General features: G+C 47.9%; 2 protein-coding genes across 4 annotated transcripts in view; one reads left to right on the top strand and one right to left on the bottom strand.

Annotated features, from left to right (window-relative positions):
• Window positions 1-497: 497 nt before the first annotated feature.
• Window positions 498-21,445, bottom strand: part of LOC138982400 (E3 ubiquitin-protein ligase CCNB1IP1-like) — a 21,364-nt gene continuing 416 nt past the window's right edge. The window contains exons 1-12 of one of the 2 annotated variants that reach the window (XM_070355679.1): window positions 20,436-20,708; window positions 19,053-19,139; window positions 18,592-18,607; window positions 17,929-17,988; window positions 17,084-17,154; window positions 16,767-16,841; window positions 15,751-15,865; window positions 15,000-15,020; window positions 14,106-14,197; window positions 12,076-12,199; window positions 10,838-10,924; window positions 498-1,431 (exon numbers count right to left, since the gene is read on the bottom strand). In XM_070355679.1, coding sequence (XP_070211780.1) covers window positions 1,343-1,431; window positions 10,838-10,924; window positions 12,076-12,199; window positions 14,106-14,197; window positions 15,000-15,020; window positions 15,751-15,865; window positions 16,767-16,841; window positions 17,084-17,154; window positions 17,929-17,988; window positions 18,592-18,607; window positions 19,053-19,118 — 816 coding nt within the window. In that variant the 5' untranslated portion in view covers window positions 19,119-19,139; window positions 20,436-20,708 and the 3' untranslated portion in view covers window positions 498-1,342. Of the gene's footprint in view, window positions 1,432-10,837; window positions 10,925-12,075; window positions 12,200-14,105; window positions 14,198-14,999; window positions 15,021-15,750; window positions 15,866-16,766; window positions 16,842-17,083; window positions 17,155-17,928; window positions 17,989-18,591; window positions 18,608-19,052; window positions 19,140-20,435; window positions 20,709-21,445 lie in introns of those variants that run through there. The other variant, XM_070355673.1, reaches the window with a different exon arrangement.
• LOC138982386 (coiled-coil domain-containing protein 177-like) overlaps window positions 20,943-21,445 on the top strand; it is a 15,030-nt gene continuing 14,527 nt past the window's right edge. For both annotated transcript variants that reach the window (XM_070355662.1, XM_070355654.1), the window contains exon 1: window positions 20,943-21,044. In XM_070355662.1, the coding sequence (XP_070211763.1) occupies window positions 21,020-21,044 (25 nt within the window). In that variant the 5' untranslated portion in view covers window positions 20,943-21,019. The remainder of the gene's footprint in view (window positions 21,045-21,445) is intronic.

Below are 21,445 nucleotides of genomic sequence, written 5' to 3'. Positions count from 1 at the left end.
TACATGACCTTGACCTTCAGGGTCAAGGTCAAATAACTAAACCTAGCAATGACATCATACACTAAGAACTGCTTTACACATTGTTCCAACCAAAATACATGTGACCTTGACCCAAGGTCAAGGTCATCCAAGGTCATGCAACACAAAGCTGTTAATTCAAGACATAGGAAGTACAATGGTGCTTATTGGCTCTTTCTACCATGAGATATGGTCACTTTTAGTGGTTCACTACCTTATTTTGGTCACATTTCATAAGGGCCAAAGTGACCTTGACTTTGATCATATGTGACCAAATTTGTCTCATGATGAAAGCATAACATGTGCCCCACATAATTTTTAAGTTTGAAACAGTTATCTTCCATAGTTCAGGGTCAAGGTCACTTCAAAATATGTATACAATCCAACTTTAAAGGACCCTTGCGACCTTGACCTTGAAGCAAGGTCAACCAAACTGGTGTCCAAAGATAGGGCTTACATTGCCCTGTATAGCATACTTCTTCTTCTTCTTCTTCGTTCATGGGCTTAGACTCCCACGTACACTCGTGTTTTTGCACGAATGGAATTTTACGTGTATGACCGTTTTTACCCCGCCATTTAGGCAGCCATACGCCGCTTTCGGAGGAAGCATGCTGGATATTTTCGTGTTTCTATAACCCACCGAACTCTGACATGGATTACAGGATCTTTTCCGTGCGCACTTGGTCTTGTGCTTGCGTGTACACACGAAGGGGAATAAGCCACTAGCAGGTCTGCACATAAGTTGACCTGGGAGATCGGAAAAATCTCCACACTTAACCCACCAGGCGGCCGCGGTCGGGATTCGAACCCTCGACGTTCCGATTAAGAGGCCGACGTCTTACCACCCCGCCACAGCGCCCGTCGTATAGCATACATAGCTAAGGTTGCCATTCTCGATAACTTCAGAAAAAAATGCGAAAATGTGAAAAATGGTCGTTTTTAAGACAACAATTACGGCCCCTGTGACCTTGAACTTGAAGTGAGGTCAGGTTGCCGCACATGTTTTTTGAGATCTTGTAACCATACACCATCAGGCCACATCAGGTGTTGATAGACTTAATAGTGGCCAAGAAATATCCAACGTTAAAGTTTTCCGGACGGACGCCGGGACGGACGGACGGACGGACGGACGGACGACTCGGGTGAGTACATAGACTCACTTTTGCTTCGCATGTGAGTCAAAAATTCGCCCAGAGGCACTCAGATTCTACCAACTAGATGCATCAGAATTTATGGCAAAGCAACAACCATCCTCTGGTAAAAATGTCAGACGGTATAAAGATGTTGACGTCATATAGATAGACGTCATCAAGTGATGCAGCAACTACATCATGCGGGGGTCCATGGAAAAGCGCGGCAAGTTCCCAGCATCTCCTGCCTGTGGTGTGTGGTTTGGCTTCAAGGTGAACTCACCTGCAGTTCAAACATTTTCATTTTCTTGTTAAGAATGTAAGGCTTCTTTTTAAGCCTACTGTCTATATGATACTTACCGAGACAGTACTATTCTTGCACATTATCTATTATAGGCCGAAAAAATTGGACAAAACGCTGCGTGGGTACAATTATCTCCCATAACCATGCGCCACCGTGGATCCCAAGCACTGTCCGAGTGCTTCCCCCTTACAGGATGTAGGTGGCGCGTCCTCTTTCTTTATGAGCTGCAGACCCTCAAAAAGCCCATAACATATCAAGAGGGGAGGCGGGAGGGAAACTCTAATAGTACTGTCTCGGTAAGTATCATATAGACAGTAGGCTTAAAAAGAAGCCTTACAGTCAATATAACACTTACCTCGACAGTACTATTCTTGCACAGAATACCAGAGTGGTGTGAGGGTGATATGTAGAGTATTAAACTCCTTAATCAAAATCACTTAAATCCAAGGATTAAGATACCCAGGCAATTTTCGAACAGTACTACCGTAAAAGAAAATATACCCAAGAAAAATACCTTAGACTGACGTGACCATGCTGGCAACCACTGCTTTGGCAATGCCATACGACTGGTCAAGCCTGAGACTGGAAAAGTCTCGCATATAGTGGTTAATAAACGTGGCTGGAGTCTTCCAGAACGCGACCGCCATTATGCTTTGGAGCGAGGCACCCCGCACGTGCGCCAACGAGGAGCCGATAGCCCGAATCTCGTGTGCCCTGATGTCAGGGACCACATCCACTTGAGCATGAACATAAGCCTGTTTGATAAGCAAGGTCAGCCAACGAGCTAAAGTTTGTCTAGAAATATCCGATTGGTACTTCGGATTAAGCGAGACAAACAGTGACCGCTTAGAAGACCGAAAGCTACGTGTTCTATCCAGGTACACTCTAAGGGCACGTACTGGGCAGAGGAAGCGATCAGGGTCATCATGTTCAAGAGTGGGAGCCAAGGCTTGAATGACTACTGGTTTGGACAACTCCGAGGCATTCTGATTCTTGGCTCGAAAATCTGGTAGGAAAGCCAACGTCACCTGATGTGTGGTGAACTCAATGTCAAATTCCAGGCCACTCAAAGCTTGAATACCACTGAGTCTACGGCAAGTGGCTAAAGCGATGAGGAACACAGTCTTAAAAGTCAGTAACTTGATACTAATGCCTGCCAGGGGTTCAAACTCCTTGCTACGCAGGAGTTTGAGAACCAGGAAGACATCCCACTTGGGAAATGAAACCCGAGGTTTAGACACCGCTGCATTGCTAATACCCGAAAGGACATTAGCGATGAGGGAGGAACTGATCAAGTGTTCAGGTCTGCGACCAGTAGCAGCCGCAATCGTGGAAGTGATGGCAGATTTGTATCCAAGAAGAGTCTTAGAAGAAAGACTCTTCTTTTGATACACTTCCACCAGGAAGTTGGCCAAGTCCTGTGTTGAGGGATAAAGCGGCTTTATCCCCTTGGACAAGGCGAAGGAGGCCCAAGCTCTCCAGCGTAAATCGTAGAGCTGATTAGTTGATCGCCTCTTAGCGTTCAAGGAAAACTCTACTGAACTCTTGTGCAATCCTAGTGCAAGCAGTTTGGAGCGCACAAGAGCCATGCGGTCAAGCACAGACTCTCTGGACGTGGATGAGGGAGGCCTGATCGAGGCTGGAGCAGACTTCCCCTGTCCAGATTCAGAGGTAGAGGGTCTACGTGGGTGAGACCGCGAAGATCTGGAAACCACGGAGCTGTTGGCCAGTAAGGCGCGACCAAAATCAGTCCTGGCCGTTCCTGCAGATACTTTGCCAGTACCCTCGGAATCAGAGATGTCGGGGGATAGGCGTAAGCATCGAGGAGCCTCCACGAGAGAGTGAATGCGTCCACGTGGAACGCATTCGTGTCTCGAAAGGGGCTGACGTACCTGGGAAGCCGAGCGCTGAATCAAGTTGCGAACAGATCGATCAGAGGACGGTCCCACCTTGCCCACAGACGCTGTAGAACGTTGTGAGCGATGGTCCATTCTGTGGGGAGAACCTGATCGCCCCGACTGAGAATGTCGGCCAGGGCGTTCAGTTTCCCCGGAACGAATTGGACTGACATCCGGACCTGATTGGTCTGGCACCAGAGCAGAATCTCCTCCGCTAACAGGGAGAGGGACCGAGAATTGGTGCCCCCCTGGTGGCGAAGGTAAGCTAGGCATGTGGTGTTGTCCCCGTGGACCAACACATCCTGATCCCGAATCAGGAGGCGAAACTCCAGCAGAGCCCGACGAACCGCCTCCAACTCTAGAAAGTTGATGTGTAGGAGGGACTCCTCCTGGGTCCAGACCCCCTGGGCCTCGTGCAGGTCCAGGTGGGCCCCCCAACCCCGCGTAGAAGCGTCGGTGTACAGGAAGAGAGACGGCCGTCTCGGTTGGATAGGCACCGCAGAGTTGAGCCAGATCGGGTCCAGCCATTGGACTACAGCCTCGTGAAACCAAGGCCCGATCTGGACCAACTCGGTGTAATCGAGAGGCCTGGAAGTCCGATCTGCTACTGCCCGTTGCAGGGGACGTTTGTGTAGCCTTGCAAGGGGCAGCAGCAGAGCGACAGACTCCATGGAACCCAACAGTTCCGCCAGCCGTCTGTGAGGAACAGCGCGGCAAGCCTGAATGGAGAGGATCTTTCGCCTCAGGGAGAGGATCCTGTCCGGGGAGGGAGACACAGTGTAAAGCACTGTGTCGAACGCCATCCCCAAGTAGCAAAACTGCTGGGCTGGCACGAGGTCCGACTTGTGCCACTGTATCTGGAACCCCAAGGCATGGGTCCGGTCCAGGACCTGCCGGGTGTGTTGGAGGCATTGATCGCGAGACTGGGCCAGGGTGAGCCAATCGTCCAGATATTGACGCAGACGCACACCCTGAGCTCTGACCAACGCCGCCAGCTCCTTGACCACCTTTGTAAAAATCAGAGGGGCCAAGGACAGGCCGAATGGGAGGGCCCGAAACTCGAACACTGTGCCCTCCCAAACAAACCGGAGCAGATGTCGGTACCCCGGGGCCACCAGGATGTGGAAGTAAGCATCCTGGAGGTCCACAGACGTGGCCCAATCGTTTGGCCGGATGGCCAACCGGACCGACGAAGGGGTTTCCATCTTGAACTTGCACCTGCGAAGGTACAAGTTCAAGGTGGAGAGGTCCAACACCGGCCTGAACCTTCCGTCCTTTTTGGGGACGGTGAACAGGCGGGAGTAGAACCCCGGAGAAGGCTGAGAAAGGGGGTAGACAGCCTTCTTCTCGACCAACGAGTTCACCTCGTCTTGAAGAGCCTGCCATCTGGCAGGGTCTCGAGGAGGGGGGAACGTCAATAGTAGAGCGGACAATGGAGGTTGTGACGACAGCGGTAGAGAAAACCCCGACCCCACCACCCTCAAGATAAACTGGTTGGAGACCAGTCTGCCCCACATGTCGCGGGCCCGAAAAAGGGAACCGACGGACGAAAGAGGGGCAACTTGAGGGGGCGTCAACGTAGGGCCGGGACTCACTGAAAATTCTGCTGTCGGGCAGGCGCAGGCTTGCGACCACCCCCCTGGTGGTGCTGCTTACCCTTACCTGTCTGAGCACCCTTCTTCTTGCGCTTGGGAGCACGAGAAGCCGGGGCCGCAGGGGGGAACGCGACAGGCGCCTGAGAGGAGGAAGAAGGAGGCAGTGAAACTGGCTTCTTCTTCTTCTTCTTCTGAGGCTGGGAGCTGGAGGTGACTGTAGCACTTCTCTTACTCCCCGCCGACGTCGCCGAAGCAGCGAGGCCAACCATCAGAGAATCAGTGTTCCTCTGGCGTGTGGACTCCACCACAGAACGGACAGTGCCCGGATGAAAGAGGGAAGAAGGCTGAGGAAACGTGTTCCTCAGACTCTTCCTCATATCCGGAGGCACTAAAGAAGTAGCCAGAAAATGATCACGGAACAGGGCCAACAAGTGGACCCGTGTTCCAATGGCCAATTCTGCCGCAGTCGTCACGCACGATCGCACGGCATGCAAAGCCCGATCCACTCGAACCGTGTCAAGGACCCGAGTGGAATCGGACTCTGCCCGATCGGGAGGGTCCAACAGTGTGGACAGCGTGCTCATCCATGTCAAGGCCTGTGATTGGGCCTCGACAATGGAAGAAACGGTGGCCTCAAGATTGTGGAACGAAGCAGAGCTCAGTTCCACCTTCTTGACCGAAGGCACCTCCCCAACGAACACATCACCGTCAGCCCCACCCTGAACACTCGAAGTCTGGAAAGGGAGAGTTCGAGAGTCAAAGGGAAAAGGGAGGGACGAAACAGATTGGACACGAGGAAACAGTGGAGGTGCGCCTCCCGAAGGAAAGCACGGCACTGAATCCGCGTCCTCCCGAGGAACATAGGTCGCGTTTGCACGTGAATCTGTACTCCTCAGGCGATGTGCTGCCGCTTCCACCGTGGCACTAAGACTAGGGTGGAACGCGAATTGCCGGCGGCCGGATCGTTCATAAAACGAGCCGCCGGCAGACGCGGCGTGTGCCTCCCGCGCCCGGGCCGAAGCGGACTCCAAGGACGAGAGGGCGTCGGAGGGAAGGACGTCCTGAATCTGTTCAAACGTCCTTCTAGCTGTGCGAGGGAGAGCCTCCTGCCTCTCGTCCTCAGACTCCGGGTCCACGTAATGTGTGTCAACCGAAGGGTTGGGAACACTAGACGACAGACGCTTAAGAGAAGCATCCGTGGCGTCAAGACGCCGCGTGATGTCTGTCATGTACTGTTGGAAAGTACGAAGCATAGCTTCGGAAGTTCCATCAGAAACCGGCAAGGGTAGAGGATCAGTGTTAACCTCAGGGCGACCCTGATCCTCCTCCCCATCGTCCTCCGACTCACTCTCCTCTTCACTTCCCGACAACTCCTCAACAGCAGGAGTGTAGGAAGCTTGAGGGGGAGGAGCCGAAAGTGATGAAGTAGGCTGTGACGAAACGCCCACTGAAGCAAGAGGCCGCGAAGACCCCTGCCCCAAAGACGAAACGTCTCCAGCAGCCGAAGGGAGAGAAAAACAAAAACCCTGCGACTGTTGGGTCAGCCCAGCCAACGAACCCCCGCCATTTATAGACTGAACAGGAACCCATCGGGTCTGATCAGAAAAGAAATGGTCCGGTCCGGTCGGGGGTGCCGATCCGGTCCGGTCCGGTCGGGTGGTCCGGTGTTCCGGTCCGGTCCGGTGGTCCGGTCCGGTCCGGTGGTCCGGTCCGGTCCCGTACCATCCGGAGGTCCCGTTCGGCACAGAACCATCCGTACCCACAAAAGTGTTCGGGTGGTTCGGTCCGGACGTGGAAACACCGTACCCTCCGGACCCGTAGGTCCGGTGGTCCGGTGTGTTCCGGTTCGGTGCCAGACCACCCGGACCAACAGAGGTGGTCGGGTGGTCCGGTCCCGACCGGACCACTGGTCCGGTACCGTACCATCCGGACCCGTAGGTCCGGTGGTCCGGTGTGTTCCGGTTCGGTGCCAGACCACCCAGACCAACAGAGGTGGTCGGGTGGTCCGGTCCCGACCGGACCACTGGTCCCGTACCGTACCATCCGGACCCGTAGGTCCGGGGGTCCGGCAAGGGCCAGAGGTACTGTCCCGCACCGGACCCTAAGGTCCGGTACGGTCCCGTACCATGGGTCCCGTCCGGACCAAACCCGGAGGTCAAGTCCAGTCGGGACCCGTGGGTCCGGTTCGATCCCGACCCGTAAGCCTGGAACGTTCCGGACCCTTGGTCCGGACCATCCGTCACCCGAACACCAGACGCTAAGGAATGGCGTGGGGTCAAGACGGTCCGGTCGGAGGTGTCGGTCTGAGCAACAGAAACAATGTTCCCGTCGCCCTGACCATTCGACAGAAGTACCACGTTCTGTCGAACACCTCCACGTCCAGTAACTAGTCGGCCGGAGCGTTTCATAGAGGGACAGCCACCAGTCACACGGACGTCAGAGGGAACCGTAGTAGCAGTGGTCGTAGGCACGAAGCCTGAAACCCCTGCCCCCACAGGACCGCCCTGAACGGGGTCAATTCGCATCCCAACCCCAGCGGGGAGGGAATTCATAGACCCCGTCATCTCCTCCGATCTCCCCCCCCCCATGAGTCCGAGACTACTGTCGAAACAGCAGTAGACGACCCAGCGAGGGAGTTCAGAGGAGGACCCGTGTCCCTCCTGGCTTCCACAGCGGTGGAAACCGAGGAGGGCACAGGAGAGGCACCGGAAAAGAAAGAAGTCGAAACCTGAGTCTCTCCCGTAACCCCTAGATCAGATTCACCAACCCCCAAAGAGGGTTGGGAATCGACCCGCCCCCGGATTCGAGCCAGGGAGGAGAAGGAAACCTTCCCCCCAGGCTCGAAACCGGGAGGAGCTGAAGCCTGAGACTGAGGGCCGGACAACGGCGTCGAAGGGGGGGAAGCCTGTTCCACGGAAGGAGAAGGAGAAAGAAGCTTTTTCTTTCCCCTCGACCTTCCCCGAACCTTCGACGGCGCAGCCCCGCCCGAAGTCCCAGGTTCAAGCCCAGCCTGTTTGAGCAAGCTCGCATTGAGCTTGCTCAAACAGGCTTTCTCCGCCCTCCCTCGCCGCAAACGCAAAGCGTTTGGGGAGGGAGAGTCGGAGCGCCGAAAGGTCCCCCTCTCCGTGCGCAAAACATGACGCTGGGCGCCCGGAGAAGGGTTGCCCCCGGCAGACTCTGGTTCCGTAGAACCAGAGCCCAAAACAGGACGAGACATCCTACCTCGCCCTGTACGTACCCTTAAAAAATCGAGAATTAACAAAATTCAAGGAAAATTAGGTCAATACTCAAGTGAATGAGGCGAAACGAGAAGCAGACGACCGGTCACCACGAAGTAGGACGGTAGGCACGCCGAGTCCGCCACACAACAACGGAGGCACAAGTTGGAAGAAAAACAACGTAGCCTCGAGCCAGAAGTGGAATAACACACAAAAATCCAACAGGTGGTTGTCCACACAGAAAAGAAGACTCTAGAATCCAAAATAATCCGGGAGCGCAGCAGAAACACAGCCTACTGTCACGCGCGAAAAAAGAAAGAGGACGCGCCACCTACATCCTGTAAGGGGGAAGCACTCGGACAGTGCTTGGGATCCACGGTGGCGCATGGTTATGGGAGATAATTGTACCCACGCAGCGTTTTGTCCAATTTTTTCGGCCTATAATAGATAATGTGCAAGAATAGTACTGTCGAGGTAAGTGTTATATTGACAATGCACTCTGTATTGCCCTATTGCACGCGCGTATTCGCACACCGGCAGACAGACAGACAGACAGACAGACAGACAGACAGACACACACACACACACACACAGACTGACAGACACACACACAGACTAATAGACAGACACACACACAGACTAATAGACAGACACACACACACACACACACACACACACACACACACACACACACACACACACACACACACACAGACAGACACACACACGTTCATCGCACATGCGCATGCTTGATTGTTATGAAGGGCGGGGCATTTTAGTTTTTTGTATTTTGTTTTTGTTTTTGCAAGTTAATTATTCAAAAAGACTTTATAAGTTTATACCAGACGCCCTTCCAAAGCCATTTAGCTGAAAAGAAGCAGTGAAAGTTGTTACTTTTATTGTGTGTTTTTTTTACGCGTAATCATCACAGCTTAAATATTGCATTTTTCTTTTCTTTTCTTGGTTTTTTAATTTGGATTGTTTTTAAAGTTGCGGTATGCTTTTGCGTTTTCTGTTAATCTGCAGTTTGAAGCGAGACGAAGGGATGGTGCATGAAAACAAACTTAGCAGCGCCGGATACGTTGACAGATTGACAGAGCTGCATAAATATTAAACACATTCTACCTCACGCTCTATCCACTTCCACCAGCTTGCAGCCCTGCTTTCCTAATTCCACCTACCCCTCCCACCGAAAAATTCAAGTTTTCAGATTGCGTGTTTGTCCCTCAAGACTGAAACTCCCCAGACGGCTAACGAAGTGAGATTCAATTTCCCCACTGTCAGAGCATCCCCCATACATCGGCTAAACGCCTCGCACTCCGGTGTCAAAAGGGCCAGTGGTCGGGTCAATTGAAATTCCCAGCCTCGCGCTTGCATCGCTGCTTTTAGCCATTGGCAAGACGTCCCCAAAACCGTGTAATCTTCAAGACGTCGTCAAGTCGACTGTAGCTGCGTAAAGTGGTCGCCCAGTGTTGCGTAAATTGCGCGGAAAGTCCTAGTCAGGGGCGTAAATTGAGCGCCTCCGTGCATACACAGCCAAGATCTTATGCCAAGACAGAAGCGCGCGGTTTCTCCATAGTAAAACTAACAAGTCGCGTAAGGCGAAATTACTACATTTAGTCAAGCTGTGGAACTCACAGAATGAAACTGAACGCACTGCATTTTTTCACAATGACCGTAGCCCGCCGCTTGTGCATAACGGAGTGAAACTGACGAGCCTGTTCAGCGCGGTAGTGGTTTCGCTGTGCTGCATAGCACGTTTTTCTGTACCTCTCTTCGTTTTAACTTTCTGAGCGTGTTTTTAATCCAAACATATCTTATCTATTATGCTTTTGGAATCAGGAACCGACAAGGAATAAGATGAAATTGTTTTTAAATCGATTTTGGAAATTTAATTTTGATCATAATTTTTATATTTTTAATTTTCAGAGCTTGTTTTTAATCCAAATATAACATATTTATATGTTTTTGGAATCAGGAAATGATTTAAAATAAGATGAACGTAAATTTGGATCGTTTTATATTAAAAAAATTATTACAATTTTCAGATTTTTAATGACCAAAGTCATTGATTAATTTTTAAGCCACCAAGCTGAAATACAATACCGAAGTCCGGCCTTCGTCGAAGATTGCTTTACAAAAACTTCAATCAATTTGATTGAAAAATGAGGGTGTGACAGTGCCGCCTCAACTTTTACAAAAAGCCGGATATGACGTCATCAAAAGTATTTATCAAAAAAAGAAAAAAAAGTCCGGGGATATCATTCCCAGGAACTCTCATGTCAAATTTCATAAAGATCGGTTCAGTAGTTTGGTCTGAATCGCTCTACACACACACACGCACAGACAGACAGACAGACAGACACACACACACACACACACACACACACACACACACACACACACACACACACATACACCACGACCATCGTCTCGATTCCTCCTCTATGTTAAAACTTGACTAAATGTAAAAATGAAGTCATCTCTGTGCTTGACATTGTCTAAAACTTATACGCCCAACATCAGCAAAAAATAAAAAATAAAAAATAGCACAGCCATATTTAACGATTGACCTTCAAAGCAATTTCCCGATAAAAATAAAAATAAAAATAAAAATGTAAACAACAACACTTACCGCACGATCAATACATTGGAAGAGGGTGTATTCACTTACGTTCAGGTGGAGATCGACGTATGACGTCAAGACCCCCTGTCACGGACGGGTGGTTACGACCGGTTGAGCCAGGTGGTCCAAGAATATCTGAATTATGACAAAACAATCACGAAGATGTACTACTATTTTATATTTTATATTTTCATCCTCATTACTTTATTATCCTATTACTGGGAAATTCGGGTCGCTTCCCCCCAGACGGTGGAAAGCTAAGAGCAAGGCGTGTGTGTTTGTGTGTGTGTGTGTGCCGGTGTGTGTGGGTGGCCGAGTGGTAACGCACTTGCGCTCGGAAGCAAGAGGTTGCGAGTTCGACCCTGGGTCAGGGCGTTAGCAATTTTCTCCCCCCTTTTCTAACCTAGGTGGTGGGTTCAAGTGCTAGTCTTTCGGATGAGACGAAAAACCGAGGTAACTTCGTATACACTACATTGGGGTGTGCACGTTAAAGATCCCACGATTGACAAAAGGGTCTTTCCTGGCAAAATTGTATAGGCATAGATAAAAATGTCCACCAAAATACCCGTGTGGCTTGGAATAATAGGCCGTGAAAAGTAGGATATGCGCCGAAATGGCTGCGATCTGCTGGCCGATGTGAATGCGTGATGTATTGTGTAAAAAATTCCATCTCACACGGCATAAATAAATCCCTGCGCCTTGAATATGTGCGCGATATAAATTGCATAAAATAAAATAAATTTTTTTAAATAAATCCCTGCGCTTAGAACTGTACCCACGAAATACGCGCGATATAAGCCTCATATTGATTGATTGATTGTGTGTGTGTGTGTGTGTGTGTGTGTTCGTGCGTGTGTGTGTGTTCGTGCGTGCGTGCGTGCGTGCGTGTGTGTGTTTGTGTTAAGGCGTAATCTCAGTGCCATTCTGCACTTCTGTCAGAATGATCGAGGTCCTTTACGTGCCACAGTGATGGTACGGAGGTGGGGCACGGATACCGACGACGATGATGGTAATAAGAACGACGCCAAGATTGATGACGACGACGACGACGACGATGATAACGGTGTTAGTAGTGACGAAGACAAAAATAATATTGGATATAATCCGTCATCCACCCCTTTGTCTCTCTCAAGAATCTATTAACATGAAACAGTACCAGTGTACTCTTCTTTAGATATACACAAGGCAATCAGATACCGGTCAGTCAATAGGGCGCAGGGGTAAAAGTTGAATAAAAAAAGTTGCACCTTATAGTCCCGAAAATACGGTAAGCTTCTTAGCCTTACCGTCTCTCGAGGAGAGGTTCATCATGAAGCTCTGTGCGTGGATGTCTCTGATGTCCGTGGGTCCGTTGCTGTCGCTGAAGGTGGCGGGGGTCACACACCGACGTCTCAGTGCCTCGTACAGAGCCTGTGGTCAGTGGGAGGTAGCAAAGTCACAGAAAGAGAGAGAGAGAGAGAGAGAGAGAGAGAGAGAGAGAGAGAGAGAGAGAGAGAGAGAGAGAGACAGACATACAGACAGACAGCGAGCGAGAGAGAGAGACAGAGAGAGACAGATAGACAGACAGAGAGAGAGAGAGAGAGAGAGAGAGAGAGAGAGAGAGAGAGAGAGAGAGAGAGAGACACACACACACAGAAAGAGTGACACACAGAAAGCACAGCCAGACAGAATATAAACATGTTTTTGATGGTGTTGGTGCATGTGGGCATCTCAAAGTTTTGTTTTTAGCAGTGCATTCTGACTGCCACGCCTATCATATTCTTTCAGCAATAACAAGAAGAGCAAACGCTCGATCGAGTCACTTTCGCAGTTCTGAATATTATATGAGGCATCAGATGGACAGGAAGAAATTGCTATTCACAACACAATACAGATGTAAATAATTTGATGTAAAGAATAATCCTATAAAGTTTGAATCAAATCCGATGAATAGTTTCAAAGATATGATATTTCAATTTTTTTCCTTCAAGACATACCTGTGACCTTGAAAAAGGTCAAAGGTCACCAAAGCAGACGTCAAAGTGTAGAGGTCACTGGGAGTCACGTTCACATAAAATTTGAGCCCGGTCACTTTTATAGTTTCCGAGAAAAGCCCAACGTTAAGTTGTGTGTTGCCGAACAGAAAAGGCTAGTTATCTCCCTTGTTTTTCTGATAACGTTCGTAAAAGGCTACAGATGTAAATACTTTGATGTAAAGAATAATCCTACAAAGTTTCAATCACATCCGATGAACTTTGTCAAAGATATAAAATGTCTAATTTTTCCTTTGACGCTGACCTGTGACCTTGAAAAAGGTCAAAGGTCAACGAAACCATCGTTAAAGTGTAGAGGTCATTGGAGGTCACGACTAAACAAAATATGAGCCGGATCGCTTTGATAGTTTCCGAGAAAAGTCCAACGTTAAGGTGGTGTCTACGGACGGCCGGCCGGACGGCCGGCCGGACGGCCGGCCGGCCGGACGGCCGGCCGGACAGACTAACACTGACCGATTACATAGAGTCACTTTTTCTCAAGTGACTCAAAAATAGAGCCCGTTTCATTTCGTTGTCGGTTGAGGTTGTAGGCAACTCGCTTCGTGCTGCATTCAATACCACTGATTGTATGACCTACTACACAGTGCAGTAATACATTTTGGTCTTTATAGCGTCATGTACGAAGGGCCTAAACGTGACTGACTAGACACAAACAGCCAGAACGAGCTAATATATAACCTGTGATGCAACGGAACAAATGACAGGCTAGTTACAAGAGCGTAGACAGAAGCAATTATCTCTGCAGACGCGGAGAGCCACTGCTTTGGGGGAAAAAAGCAGGAGGGTTAAAAAGAAGCCAAAAGAAAAGCTGAAGTTTGAATTGCTAATCTAGCATCCGGTGACATATATTGCGAAAGGTTTTTGCATCGAAACGATTTCAGGCACTCAATTTGCCGCGCAGACCAACTTTCAGCGCATTCACATGGTCTTACAACGTTGGTGTGTCTGAGCACCCCTTCAGTATGTTTTTTTTTTAATTAAAAAAAAATGTTGATGTTTTTTGTTTGTTATGTTATGTTAATTGATGGCATTTCCCCCCGGACATGAACTGCAATTCTATACTTTGCAATAGACGTAAAGCAAGCCTGGCTCCACGAAACTACTGAAACTCTATCCTCTTCCAAAATCGGCGTATGGCTGCCTAAATGGCGGGGTAAAAACGGCCATACACGTAAAAACCCACTCTATCCTACTTCTCCTTTGTATAAATCAAGTGAATTATTATGGTACCTGACGATATAAATGCGTACTATGCAAGCTCAGCTGCTTGTGGCTGGGTTTACCTGCAGTTTGGAGTGTTGTCTGGTCTTTTCCGTCAGGTTGCATTTGAGTTCTCGGCACTTGGTCTCATACTCTTCCAGCTTCTTCTTGGTGGCTACCAGTTGCACGTTCAACCAATAATCAGTTCAGTGATAACACTTCTCTCATTTTCTTTTTCTCTGTCTGAGTGTCTGTCTGGTTATCTCTATCTCTCTTTCACAGTGTACATATGCACCAACGCACACGCACAGCTCTGACGGTTCTTGGTGGCTGCTTGTTGCATCCCGTGTCACCAATAATTATTGCAGTGGTCAATCTTCTTCTCCTCCCCTCTCTCTCTCTCTCTCTCTCTCTCTCTCTCTCTCTCTCTTTAGTTTAGTCCCTCTTTAGGGCGAGGGCCAGATGCAAAAAAGCATATCTATGCTTATTCTTGTCACCCTCGAAAAATAAAGATTTGTCATTGTCATTGTCATTGTCTCTCTCTCTCTCACACACACACACGACTTTCACTCATACTCCCCACTCCCCCCTGAACACCCCCCTCCTCCGTTCACTTTTTAGATTTGTATTGCATTATTGATTCAACAAATTACAACTGATTGGAGAATATTTCATGCGTGACTAAGCAATTGAATCAAGCACACACACACACACACACACGCACACATACACACACACACTGACACACACAGACACACACAGACACACACACACACACACACACACACACACACACACACACACACACACACTGTTTCTCTCCATACCATCTCCACACCACCCCAACAAATACCCCACCCCAATCATGTCGACCGCCTCTGATTACAGCTTGATCGGAAAACGGGAACATAATTGGGCCATATTGTTCAGAGCATAAACATATCTGTCAGCCATTCAATGATAATGTGTATACTTACATGCTATCCTGTTTTTGATAGCTAGATAAACAATCAAGGAAATTCATACAAAAACGGGAAAGGTATGAGTCACTATAATGATATCTCATAGCGACATTAGAAATTCACTCAGCTGATCAGAATATTTCAGTCAGCTGATATCACGGGCTGACTGTTACACACATGCATGTCACTCACCCTCGCACGCACACATACACGCACGCCGCGGCACGCACACGCACGCACCCACCCACACACACACACACCGCGAGCGCGCGCGGGCACACAAACTGCAGTATGTGCATGTAAGAAGCTGACTCTCATCAAACACATTATAACACTTTTTTTTTTAAGTAATTGTCAACCAACAATCTTCTCCTGATCTCGATCCAGACAAATATTATAAAGCGGCACGTGAAATAGTATTTTGAAAGGTACATGTGATCACATTTAGGGCTAGATCTAAGGGGGGAGGGGGGGGCGGGGGGCCGGCGGGCCGGGCGGGGGGGGGGGGGGACCCTGGGTTTTCTATATAAGCCCTATCCTTTTTCTGAAGGAGAGACCCAAAATACCATTATTTCAAACACTAAATGTCAATACCCCCCCCCCCCCCCCCCCCCCCCCCCCCCCCCCCCCCCCCCGGCAAGCCCCTGAACCCATGCCTCATTTTGGAAGTCCCTCCCGCTCATTCACAGGTCAAGCCCTGGCATACAGCAGCACGTTATTGCATAGTTCTTGACAGAGTTCGTGGTTTTATTTGCGGCAAGGATACTGTTGAGTTCTGTCTGCAGCCTGTTGACGACCTGTTCGTAGTACTGCTCTAGCTGCGCGTTCTTGTCCCTCGCCTTGCTGGCCATGTGTTCTTGGTAGGTCCTCTCTTGGTGACACTTAACATACACACACACACACACAAACGCGCGCACACACACACCCACGCGCAAACGCACGCACGCATACACGCAAGCACGCACACACACGCACGCACAAACGCGCGCGCGCACACACCCACACACACGCACGCGCAAACGCACGCACGCACGCATACACACATACACACACGCACGCGCGCAAACGCACGCACGCATACACGCAAGCACATACACACACACACGTACATTGTTGTATCAGATAACCTTCCCAATCAATGTCACCGGGGTTGGGCCGGGAGGTAAACACTTATTCTATGCTTTTAATTTTGAAAATAAGAAAATCACGGGTAAGTTTACAGGGCCGGACTAGGTAAGTACTAGGGGGGGGGGGGGGGGGGGGGGGTTTACAGATGGGGGTCCAGGGGGCAAAGCCCCCTTGGTGGGGGTTGCAAGGGGGCGAAGCCCTCATTGAAGCTGAACGTTTTTTGATGTTTTTGGAGGGAAAGGAAGCCTCTCCTTGAACGAAAAAGGTAAATTCGACAGCAAGCTGTAGGCCCTATAGGCAATGAAGAAGAATTGAGATTGTAAGGACTCATACTTTTCATCACAATAATCGTTGAAGAAAAAACCACTGTCGCGGCAGTCTATACGAGTGACGCATAGGCAACAGAATGCAATGCAAGGAATGTTCCCTTTTTCATGAATTTTTTTGGAGGGGGTGAGAGGTGCGATTTCTCCTCGGATTTTATGATGATCCAGATGCAACCCCCCCTCCCTCCCCCACACAAAAAAAATGCGTTTGGGAGGTACATGCTTAAGCCAGGGGGGGGGGGGGGTGCGCAACCCCTGTAACCCCCCCCCCCCCCTAGTCCGGCCCTGAGTTTATACTGTAAAGATACTCTCAATGCGTGTAAGGTACCTGGTAGTTCCAAAATGCGATAGCACGAGTACACATTTCCAAGACTGTTTCTGGCCTCAATCCACACCAAGCAATCTGAAAAAAACCAAGTTGTAAGATTTTTCGACAAAAACATGGAACTTTTTCTAAGCCTCAACTCTCAAAAACTTAGCCATTATTCATTCATCATACTTTTACCGAAAAGTTCAACACGTTTTAAATATCGTCTTTTGACCCTGTCGCAACTGGAGCCAACTTTTGTCATTACATGAATAAGACAGACACACACACACACACACACCCACATGCACACACTCTGCACACGCTGGTTAACTTACTGCCTTGAACTGCTCAGAGGGTTTCAAGTCGAGACGAACAATGTCGTACTTGTTTGGCAGTGACGTGTCACCTGCGTCAAGGGGTTTTATCAACATTATACGGTATAACCTTGTGATCAAACTCACCGTCCACACCAAAACTGACGTTCATTTAAACGAAATCAATTTGAGCTACGACCTACTTGAAACAACAAAATCCACAACAACAGCCACAACAAAAGCCACAACAACAGCCACAACAACAGCCACAACAGCCACAACAACAACAACAACAACAACAACCACACACACACACACACACACACACACACACACACACACACACACACACACACACACACAAAATCCACTACGACAACAACAACTAAAACCTCATACAAAATTACATAGATACAGATACACAATGCACAGGCTAGTAATTGATTATCGGCAGAGAAGCGTACAGCGAAAATAAGTAACATAAACCTAGACCTACATCTAACATAAATAGCAGGGAAGGAAAGGGGGGGATTTTGAGTTGGGTATACACGAAAAGAAAAATAAACAGGGGGCCAGTTGTCTAGTAAACGGCTATCTACAAGTAAGCGGCTGGCATGCAGTTAGAGTCCTAGGGAAACGAATAGACGGGCGTGTGAAAGCTTGAAAAGAAACATTGGAACAGAACCATGGCGATCTTAATTACTATTATTAAGAACGCTGTGAACAGAACACTTGAAAATGCAGTACCAAACAATAAAGAATGTCATATAACGAAAACATTCGGTACATGTGACGCTTTCCACCCCCCCCCCCCCCCCCCCCCCCCCCCACCCCCCTACCACTGCCGGAAAGGAAGTAATACTTACAAGCTGGACAAATTAATGACTTAGTGAACTCCCTTGCGCCGTCAGCATCGCAGAAAATATCTGAATTCAGATTGTCAAGGATTCGTCTATGTCATAATCAAAATTGTCAACAACAATTATTTCAGTACAGTGGAATCCCCCTTTTAACTTAAATTTAAGACCAAAACAAATTTGAAAAAATCAGGAGGGAGTCTCAAAACGGGGGTACATTTACAGAGGTTAAGAACAGAAAATCTGAAAAAGCAAGGTCTTAAAAAGGAGGAAGTCTTACATTGGGGGTTCTTAAAAGAGGCGTTCCACTGTACTTACACCGTTCACTCTGTCTGCTCAAAAGTAGAACTCTGCAAAATACTGCAAGACTGTTCTATACGCCTGCGATATGTTTGTATTTGGTTGTTTACCATGGCTTGGCTTTATTGTATCATTATAATGTGCCATTCTAACAGTGAAAAGCTGACATTGTGTGAGTCTGGCACGTTGTTTGCTGGTCGTTGAACCTTGCATGTCCCCAGTCTCAGTCCGAAGCCTTACGCAAATTTTTGTCAGTCCTCGCTATCCCAGTTCTCGTGGGTTTTTTTGTAGGGAGGAAACTAAACCTTTCAAAATGCCATAGAAAGGCTTTGGTTGAGTTCTGTAACGGAGTCAGGTCTTTGAAAAGGATACGAGAGCATGATGTGACCTGTGGGTGATAAAAACAATTATAGTGCATGTGACGATTACACACACACACACACACACACACACAAATACACGCACACACACACTATGGATAGGTGTTTTTTTAACATTTGATTTAGTCAAGTTTTGACTAAATGTTTTAACGTTGAGCGGGAATCGAGATGAGGGTCTGGTGTATGTGTTTTCGCGCGCGCGAGAGAGAGAGAGAGAGAGAGAGAGAGAGAGAGAGAGAGAGAGAGAGAGAGAGAGAGAGAGAGAGAGAGAGAGAGAGAGAGAGAGAGAGAGAGAGAGAGAGAGAGAGAGAGAGAGAGAGAGAGAGAGAGAGAGAGAGAGAGAGAGAGAGAGAGAGAGAGAGAGAGAGAGAGAGAGAGAGAGAGAGAGAGAGAGAGAGAGAGAGAGAGAGAGAGAGAGAGAGAGAGAGAGAAATTCAAAGTTTGTAGACTCACCCACGCAAACGAAGAATTGAGTCGTTTTCGACATGTTCTGAGGTTGCAAATCAGGTCGTCATCCATTGTCCAACTATCAGAGGCTACCTAAAACAAAGTGTGACAAAACGATGTTGAAGAACTTGACAAAAACTGTGAAACGTACAATGTCAATAATAAAATAAAAATAATTATTTTTCGATCAGTGTCTACCGTAAGATACAAGGGAGGGAATCTCGGTTGTTCATGTTGGGCGCAAAGTAAGAATCCGGGGCAGAGTTGGAATAATCAGGATTTCCCGAAACCTCATTTGATTTCCAACAAAGCGCCGCATTTCCGGAAACGAGCTGCCTCGTTCTAGAAATGGCAACCCTTCGACTGGCACAAAAAAGTATACCCTTTTCACAGGTCATGAATAAGGTATATGAAAAAGCAAGGTCTTATACAGGAGAAGTCTTGAATTGGGGGGGGGGGGGGGGGGGGTACACCGTGTAACAATTCTCCCAGTGACACTCAGCGCGTGCAGCTAGCTAGTTGCTGCTGTCTCGATCTATTTTGAACACAATGATTTTTTTTCTCTCAGAGTGGAGTGTTAGTTTGTTACAACAGGCTGAAATCATCTTTAATTTGAATCAACATTTTGCAACAATCAATCACATCAATATAGTGCACAGACTTGCACATCACGTTTCAAGAGCCTAGATTACCATGCAGTGACAAGAGCCTACTCAGTAAAGGGACCTAATGCTGTCTCTGCAGCCCAGAGAGACTGTGTGAGTTTAATATATAATCAGTTAAGACTGAGTAAAAAATTATTACAATCGATAGTTACCAGTGAAAAGTAATATTGGAACACTCTTGTTGTGTTTTTGTTGTTGTAAAATGTAAGATCTGAAACGTTCAAAATTACGTAAAATTGGTGCGTTTAGGTCGAGTGGGATGGGTCGTTGAACTGTGTTGTTACAGCCCGCCGAAGTTATCAAAAGTGTTTTTGCTTTTTGTAATTCGGTTGGTTTGGTGCGTTATACAATGCATCCGCTTTTTCAAGACTAAGCATTGATCACTTTAAAACACAAGGATCATCATATGCCATCATGACTTGTATCATTTTACATCGCATTCTAAGAAAGAGCAGAATTCTCACTATGCGCGCGGTACATTTCTAGAATCGCGTAGCGCAAAGTTGGAATTCCTACACTGGCGGCCATTGTTGGAATTCCAACAAAGCGCAGGTCATTTCCGGAAAAGCGCCGATGACGAGATGGGTCGCAACATTCATTGAAAACTCACATCATCGACTGAACTACTTACTCGCATACATGTGCTACCAAACACTGAAAACCAAAATCTGACCTATGAACTGATACTTTCACCACCTGAACATGAATGTTTCAGCAAACCTACCTCTGTTTTTCTGAATGGTTGCGAACTGTTTAGAGACGATTACAGGAGGCGTCATGGAGTATCCAATCCAAAAATGTCGTCTGCAATACTGTGTGACAAGCTTTGGCGAAAAAGGAAAATCAGTGTGTGCGCGCGCCTCTTGAATGCTTTGATCTTAAAAACTAAAGTTTATACAAAAGTCTGTATCATCTTTTGTGTCAACATGAAATGTCCCAGTCAAAAATTGTTCCCACACGTACCCCTCACCGGCAGTGGTTGAGAACGAAAGTTGCGATCTTGTAAGGGTCAAGGTCAGTCTCGGTTGTCCCATACAATACATTTCTACAAATCTTGGCTCGGAGTATATGTTGCTTTTTTTGTTGCAAATTATGTGCAGATCATTCTTCAGATAAATAAAAAAGCAGGTTTTTCCCAAAAGATTGTGTTGTACGTTTTTTTTAATAGAATTACATTTTTCTGCGAAAAATAAGAAGAATTGTGTCGCTTGGCAGACGTGATTTTACCAAACCGGAATCGAGGGACGCCGTTGTTTGAAGACTGCGGCTGAATTTCAAGGAAGTTTTGGTTGTAGCTAGCCAACAACCATGCTTTCCGTAGATACAGATGGAGGTAACACGTAGATATCAAGAAAGTGCTTTATTGATATGATGCACTTTGAGTTTATGGAGGCACATAACAACTTTTACGTGGAAAACTTTCCGTATCTGTGGTGGTGATTTTGCTGACAAGCACATGCATGTTTACCAAATGGAGGGATAACGCAGATTTAAAGTATTCCGTGTATTCAATAAATTTCAGCTTTTCCCCCTACTGCTGCAAGCTCGCTTCGTGGTTTCAGTTTCACGTTGCTCGAGAATCCAGTCACATTATCTCAGACTGATCTTTTACATTAGGCCATCTCAAAGTTAGGATAGTCAATAGTACTGGTCAAAAGATCAGACATCTGCAATTTTATCTTATCTCTTATCTTATCTTATCTGATCTTGTTTTGTAGGAAGTATAAGTATAGC

Source organism: Littorina saxatilis, linkage group LG1 (assembly GCF_037325665.1).
Source record: "Littorina saxatilis isolate snail1 linkage group LG1, US_GU_Lsax_2.0, whole genome shotgun sequence".
Classification (NCBI taxonomy): domain Eukaryota; kingdom Metazoa; phylum Mollusca; class Gastropoda; order Littorinimorpha; family Littorinidae; genus Littorina; species Littorina saxatilis.
Note: the sequence above shows the minus strand (reverse complement) of the source record. Positions and strands in the feature narration are given on the sequence as shown.